Genomic DNA, 7,384 nt, shown 5'->3' with positions numbered 1-7,384 from the left:
GGCTCAAAACAAAACATTTTATGGAACAAAATATGACGTTTGTGACGTGGTTACTCATCGTCACTTGCCATTTGGACTTTTAAAACTATTTGGAGGGGGGTGGGGGTGGAGGATGGGTAAACAATAAAACTATCATCAAATGTAATACCTCATTTTGGGATGGGTTAAAATATAGCTATCATCGAATGTAATACCTCACTGGAAACATATTTTCAATCATTATTTAAAAAAGCGAGTGCGAGTGCGAATAATTTTTACATGCTCATATACCACTAGAGTTTCGAGCATGTCCGTCCCGGGGCCTGTCTCTGGATAGCCAGGGGCTTGTCCCGGGACAGAAACAAAATTAAGCGGACAATTTTGAAATTTACATCCAAAAATTAAATAGTGGGCCTTTAAAATTTTGATGCGCATCTCTAAGTAATATAATTAATAAAGAAAATTCTACTCATTAAATTTGGTCGCTAGAATAGATCGGGTGGTCAAAAAGAAATTAGATAAGATCGGTGGCCTGACTCGGGATGGAGTGTGTGTGTGTGTGTGGGGGGGGGGGGGGGGTATTGGGTAGAGTTGAAAATGGGCAGAATTTTTAAAATAGCAATTAGTAAAAAAGTTAATAGAACTTAAAAAAAAAAGAAAAAAAAAGTTACAAGCCAAAAATAAAAAGAATTGACTGCTCGGTCGAATATTTATATAATTTGGAACATTTTAGAAGGACAGTCCAAAAATAAATAAGAGAGTATCGGACTATTTAATAATATTAAAAAATTAAAGTAATTTCGACATAAACTTTTGAACGAAGGTCTGAAAGTTTAAAGTCCGATCTATATGTCCACGTGATTGGCCTCGTTAAGGTCGTTAGGGTGCACAGCTTAGGGACGAGATGGGTTGCATCTCGTCAAGAAAACCCCAAGATTGACAGTCAATAGACATTGAAGGTGTAGTGCTGTGCTGAAATACAGATCTTGAGAAGCCGGACCCGTCTGAACGAGAGAGAATCAGACTAGGGTATAGTCCAGTCGTCATGGGTTGGTATAGTGGTGTGGACGGGCCCGACTCCAGTGGATACGAGATGGTATCACAATAACACAAAGTAAAGTCTTAGAGTGGGGCGGTCAATCTTCCAGTGCTGCTAGGACAGGCTCGGACATGTAGAGACGAAACGCGAACAACCGTGGCGTCACGAAAAAACAAGTCAGCATAGTCAGACGGAGAAATGACGTGGAGGCAAGGAATCTCGCTAAAAAAGAATCCAAATTGGTGGTGCAGACTGTCGAAACGAGAAGCGTTCCAGCGTTCAATCAGTTCCAATGGCCTCATACATCCCAGTAGAAAACTTCATTTCGCTGACAAAAACAACAAAATGAAGGATCCCCAAGTCGAGCACACGAAAGCACGTGCAGTGTGCACGAGCGAAAGAAACACGTCTTACCGCGTCGAGCTCCAGACTGGGAATGATTTAAAAAACCCCAATGAATTTATCAAACCCCTCTACCATTAGCGGATAATTAATAAATCAATGTTCTCTAATGGTATCGTTAAACAAAACAAACTTTTAATAAAAAATAAAACAAATGGCCGATATTTATATGTGTATCAAGATCAAGCCAGTGGATTAGTTTGTTTTGTTTAACGACACCACTAGAGCACATCGACTATTGGATGTCAAACATTTTATAATTTTGACATAGTCTTAGAGAGGAAACCCGCTACATTTTTTTGTTAGCAGCAAGATATTTTTATATGTACCATGCCACAGACATAATAACACATATCACGACCTCTGATATACCAGTCGTGATGCACTGGCTAGAACGAGAAATAGCCCATTTTATCCACTGACGGAACTGTGGATTACTGGTTCTACTATATACAGTGTGCATATTTAAATATAAACACAAAAAAATAAACACAAAACTACTAGCAAATACAGTTAATTTTAAATTTTGTTTTTTTTAGCAAATAGAGTTAAAAGTAATCTTAATAAATGATGACAAGTTATTTTAAAAACATATTATAACAAAAACATTATTATAACTAACTAATCTAAACTCAATTAATACGCTTAAAATAATATTTAAAATTGCTTATAATAAAAGAATGAAGTAAAATAATGAACACCTGTGAGGTAAACTAGAGTTCATGTTGTATTTCGGGTGTCCATAAGGCAGGGATTCCGGACTACAGGAGTCCGGATTATCGAGGTCTCGCTGTATATACATGCATGTATATATAAATGTATGTATACATCTAGATACGTACATACACACACACACATACACACACACACATACACACACACACACACACACACATATACACACACATACACACACACATACACACACACACATACACACACATACACACACATACACACACACATACACACACAGACAGACACACATACACACACACACATACACACACAGAGACACACACACAGAGACACACACAGAGACACACACACACACACACACACACACACACACACACACATACACACACACATACACACACGCACACAGACACAGACACACACACACACACACACACATACACACACATACACACACACACACACACACACACACACACACAGAGACAAACACATATATATATATATATATATATATATATATATATATATATATATGCATACATACATACATACATACAAACATACATATACATACATACATACATACATACATACATACACATACATACATACATACACATACATACATACATACATACATACATACATACATACATACATACATACATACATACACATACATACATACATACATACATACATGTCTGTCTGTATGAATGTATGTGTCTGTCTCTCTGTATGTCTGTCTGTCTATCTGTCTATCTATCTATATATCTATCTATCTATCCATCCATCCCTCTATCTTTCCGCGTTTATACGATTTACTATTCCGATTGGACGACGTCGAAGAAAAACTGAAGGTTATCGTTGGATACACCTCAGAAAATGACGTCATTACGCCAGCTAAAACGTCATTACGTAAAAGAGGTCATGGAAAGGACGCTGGAAGCTGATTTATGTATATGTTAATTAAATATGGTGTGTCCAGGCGCTCGTACACACATTTTGAGAAAAAGTGGGGGTTAAACTGTGGGTAGCGAAGTTTATGAGGGGTTAAGACATGTTTCCCCGGGAAAAGTATTGAAAAAAAAAAAAATATGCTTAATCAAGAGGAGGGTTCGACTGCCGAAACACCTTCTGCACACGCTCCTATATTTGTAATTATATAAGAACTGCTTGTCATTTTTGAATACATTTATCAATGTACAACTGCATAAAATTGTGTAGCGTAGTGACGTAATTACGTCAAATTGAGCGTCATTACGTAAAGCAGATAATGGGAAGAACGATAGGAACTGATTTATGAATTAGATCTAGTTTTAACCAAATAAGTTGTGTTGTTTGGAATTATAAGAACTGTTCGTCATTTTGTTGTGAATTTATCGATGTATAACAGTCATAAATTTAGTATAAAATCGCTTCGCTACACAACACAATTTTATGCAATTTGTGCCTGTTATAGGGCCTACATCAATAAATTTACAACAAAATGACGAACAATTCTTATAATAATAATAACATACATACAAACATGCATACATACATACATACACACATACATACACACATACATACATACGTGTGTGTGTGTGTGTGTGTGTGTGTGTGTGTGTGTGTACATATATACATTTCAGCAAGTTGTTTTCCGCTAAACATTTGCAAACTATTTTGTCTGGTTCCCGAAGTGGTCATTCTGTTTAATGTGTAGAACGACTTAGTGTTAGCGACAAACAGCTGGCTGAGCGTACCTATGTTGTCATAAAATCATCTTTCATCTGGTCAGTGAATTCCTTTATTACCTCAGCGGGCACTCGTAAACGGGCAAATAAAAATGCTAATTTCTCACAGAAAAATTATCACGTACAATATTGTTTCAACTTTGACGATTTGAGGCTAACAAACAATGAATTCGTTTGTACTAAATATGACGTCATCAAGATTTGGTAAACATACTCTCTTTAAAGAGTTTGCCTCTCAGTTTTTGTTGTTAATTATTTTTATAAAACATTATTTTTATCCAATTCATTACAGGTTTTAAAATTTTTAAACCGAGTAAATAAAACTCAGTAGGTCGAGTGCTCGCTTGAGTGAGTCACAGGATTCGAATCACCTCGGTTGATCAATTCAACTGATTGCGTTTCTTCTCGTTCCAAAAGTGTACCACAACTGGTTAAAAACCGTGGTATGTGCTTTCCTGTCTGTGGGATGCTGCATATAAAAGATCCTTTTCTGCATTAGGAAAAATGTAGCGGGTTTTCTCTGATGACTACGTGTCAGGATTACGAAATGTTTGACATCCAACAGCCGATGATTAAGTAATCAATATGCTCTAGTGGTGTAGTTAAACAGAACAAACTTTAAAATATAGTTTGAATAAAATACAACGTTTTATGAAAATTCAGAACAACGTCTGGAGTAGTTTACGTTCTTGCTATGGAAGGAAAGGAAGGATATGTTTTATTTAACGATGCACTCAACACATTTTATTTACGGTTATATTTTTTCTATGGATATAGAAAGTAAAAGGTCTTTAGAGATAACAAATTGATGAGCAGATAAGTGGAATAATAGTATTGTATTCTGGACATATATTTGATAATTACCGGTGACTCATGTATTATCATTTCTCGCTCCAGACAGTGCACCACGACTGGTACATCAAAGGCCGTGGTATGTGCTATCCTGTCTGTGGGGTGGTGCATATAAAAACTCCCTTGCTGCTAATCGAAAAGAGTAGCCCGTGCAGTGGCGACAGCGGGTTTTCTCCCTCAGTATCTGTGTGGTCCTTAACCATATGCCCGACGCCATATAACTGTAAATGAAATGTGTTGAGTGTGTCGTTAAATAAAACATTTCCTTCTTCTTCTTCATTTGTTATTCTCTAGTTGTTGTTTGATTTGAAGCAGTAGTAATGTATCGGGTTCACACTAATAACCACAAATACTTGTGTATCAGGCACTGTTGTGTTTGACACACTTGCAGGGTACTATTGCTTATCCAAAGACGCTTTGTAATATTCTCGAAACTAAAAGCATAATTAACTATTTTCTCTTATATAATTTAAACGTGACGGCTTGCAATGTTTTGCATTTATGATATATATATATATATATATATATATATATATATATATATATCAGAAAATAGTTAATTATGCTTTTAGTTTCGATATATATATATATATATATATATATATATATATATATATATATATATATATATGTGTGTGTGTGTGTGTGTGTGTGTGCGTGTGTGTGTGTGTGTTGATTAAAACGTTGCATTTGGCGGTTTTAGCCACTTGTTAGAAATGTTTCCCTATCAGGCGGTGGGGTGTGGGGGTTAGGTGGTCTGGTTTGGTGGTGTGTACCCTATACCTCATGGTAAGGTGTGAACTCGCCAGAGAGTGGATTTAGTACCGTAAAACGAAACTAGCACGTGCATTCCTACTCGTTGGCTGATACCAAGCCAAGTTCTGAACTGGATACAGCAAAAAAAAAAAAAAAAAAAAAAAAAAAAAAAAAATAAAAAAAAAAAAAAAAATAAAAAAGAAAAAAAATAAAAAAAAAGAAAGAAAGAAAGAAAAAAAGATAATAAAGTAAAGTGATCCACCCCACGGCAAATAAGAGGCCCCGTTCCACGAAGCGATGTTAGTGTTAAAACCACTTCAAGCACAAAAGATAATTATGGGTTTAAAATGATTTTAGAGCTAAAATCTCTTCGTGGAACGGGGGCCCCAGGCAACGAGAAAACCGTTATCACACGCCCGTAGGAACCGGGGAAGGAGTTGGTGTGTTTTTGGTGTGTGTGTGTGTGGGGAGGGAGGGGGAGGGGGGGAGACTGTGTCCAACAATTGAGGACGAACATGTACGTTTTTGTTTGTTCTACTTTATATAGAAATAAACAGAAATACTGCTTGCCCTCCCCCCAACACCCCTCCTACACTAGCGACTTTGCCCCCCCCATTAGAGATTGTGTCCCCCCCCCACTCCAGTTATTGTTCCTACGGGACTTTATCATAATAAGCATTCGTATATGTGCACAAAGCAGAGTTAAATGGGTGTTTTCGCAAGGTCGTATACGGTTAGCACTGCAGCGTGATTTTCCATTTTGTGCCTTTCTAGAGAATATATTTCTCACTGCACCCTGGTTCCTGTTTTACTGCCCCACCCACCCAGTCATTTTATAGTGGGTACGGCCCTACAGGCCTAACAGGATGAACAAAAGGAAAAGGCGAACACGAGATTTACACTCGACCAGTTAATTTATTAATTTCATCTGAACGAAACCCAGTGCCGAAGATTTAGTGAAGAAGTCCGTCGGATTCAATTCCACGTCCGGCCAATCTATTTCCGAATCCATGGCCGTGTCCATGTCCGAGTCCAGCTCCAAATCCAGCTCCGTGAGCGCCAAATCCAGCTCCGCGAGCGCCGAATCCAGCAAATCCAGCTCCAAATCCAGCTCCGTGAGCGCCAAATCCAGCTCCAAATCCAGCTCCGTGAGCGCCAAATCCAGCTCCGTGTCCGTAGACGTTTCCGTATCCTACAACAGACAGGGAGGGTTTTGAGTTAAAGTTAAAGAATGTTTTTGTTTAACGACACCACTAGAGAACATTGATTTATGAATCATTGGCTATTGGAAGAAGGAAGGAAATGTTTTATTTAACGGCGCACTCTGGCTATTGGATGTCAACTATTTGTAGTTTTAGAGAGGAAACCCGTTACATGTTTTCAGTAGTAGCAAGGGATCTTTTGTATGCACCATCCCATAGACATAGTACAAACCACGGACTTTGATGTACCAGCCGTGGAGCATTGACTGGAACGAGAAATAGCCCATTTCGTCCACCGATGGAGATCGATCCCAGAACGACTTCACATCAGGCAAGTGCTTTACCACTGGGCTACGTTCCGCCCCCTGTGTAGGGTTTTAAAAGCTGCACAATCATGGCTTGTTTTGATTTATAATTTTGCCCTTTTTTTGTGTCTTTGTTTATGACATAATTTATGATAATCAACAGTAATCCTTTAAAATAAAACAAAATATGTTTCTACTGAGTAAAAGACGTAACCTATAGTGACTTCATACAAGGGTCTCCATTCTGTCCCGTTATTATTGGAGATAAGTTTAAAATATCTCAATATTATAGGGAGGAAATGATTCATTTAACGACGCACTCAACACATTTTATTTATGTTATATGGCGTCGGAAGGAAATGTTTTATTTAACGACGCACTCAACACATTTTATTTACAGTTATATAG

The 7,384-nt window shown here is 37.6% G+C and overlaps 1 protein-coding gene across 1 annotated transcript in view; it reads right to left on the bottom strand.

Annotated features, from left to right (window-relative positions):
* Positions 1-6,364: 6,364 nt before the first annotated feature.
* Positions 6,365-7,384, bottom strand: part of LOC121390655 (glycine-rich cell wall structural protein 1.8-like) — a 7,707-nt gene continuing 6,687 nt past the window's right edge. The window contains exon 3 of the mRNA XM_041522520.1: positions 6,365-6,661. Within this exon, the coding sequence (XP_041378454.1) occupies positions 6,423-6,661 (239 nt within the window). The 3' untranslated portion in view covers positions 6,365-6,422. The remainder of the gene's footprint in view (positions 6,662-7,384) is intronic.

This window comes from Gigantopelta aegis, chromosome 15 (assembly GCF_016097555.1).
Source record: "Gigantopelta aegis isolate Gae_Host chromosome 15, Gae_host_genome, whole genome shotgun sequence".
NCBI lineage: Eukaryota > Metazoa > Mollusca > Gastropoda > Neomphalida > Peltospiridae > Gigantopelta > Gigantopelta aegis.
Note: the sequence above shows the minus strand (reverse complement) of the source record. Positions and strands in the feature narration are given on the sequence as shown.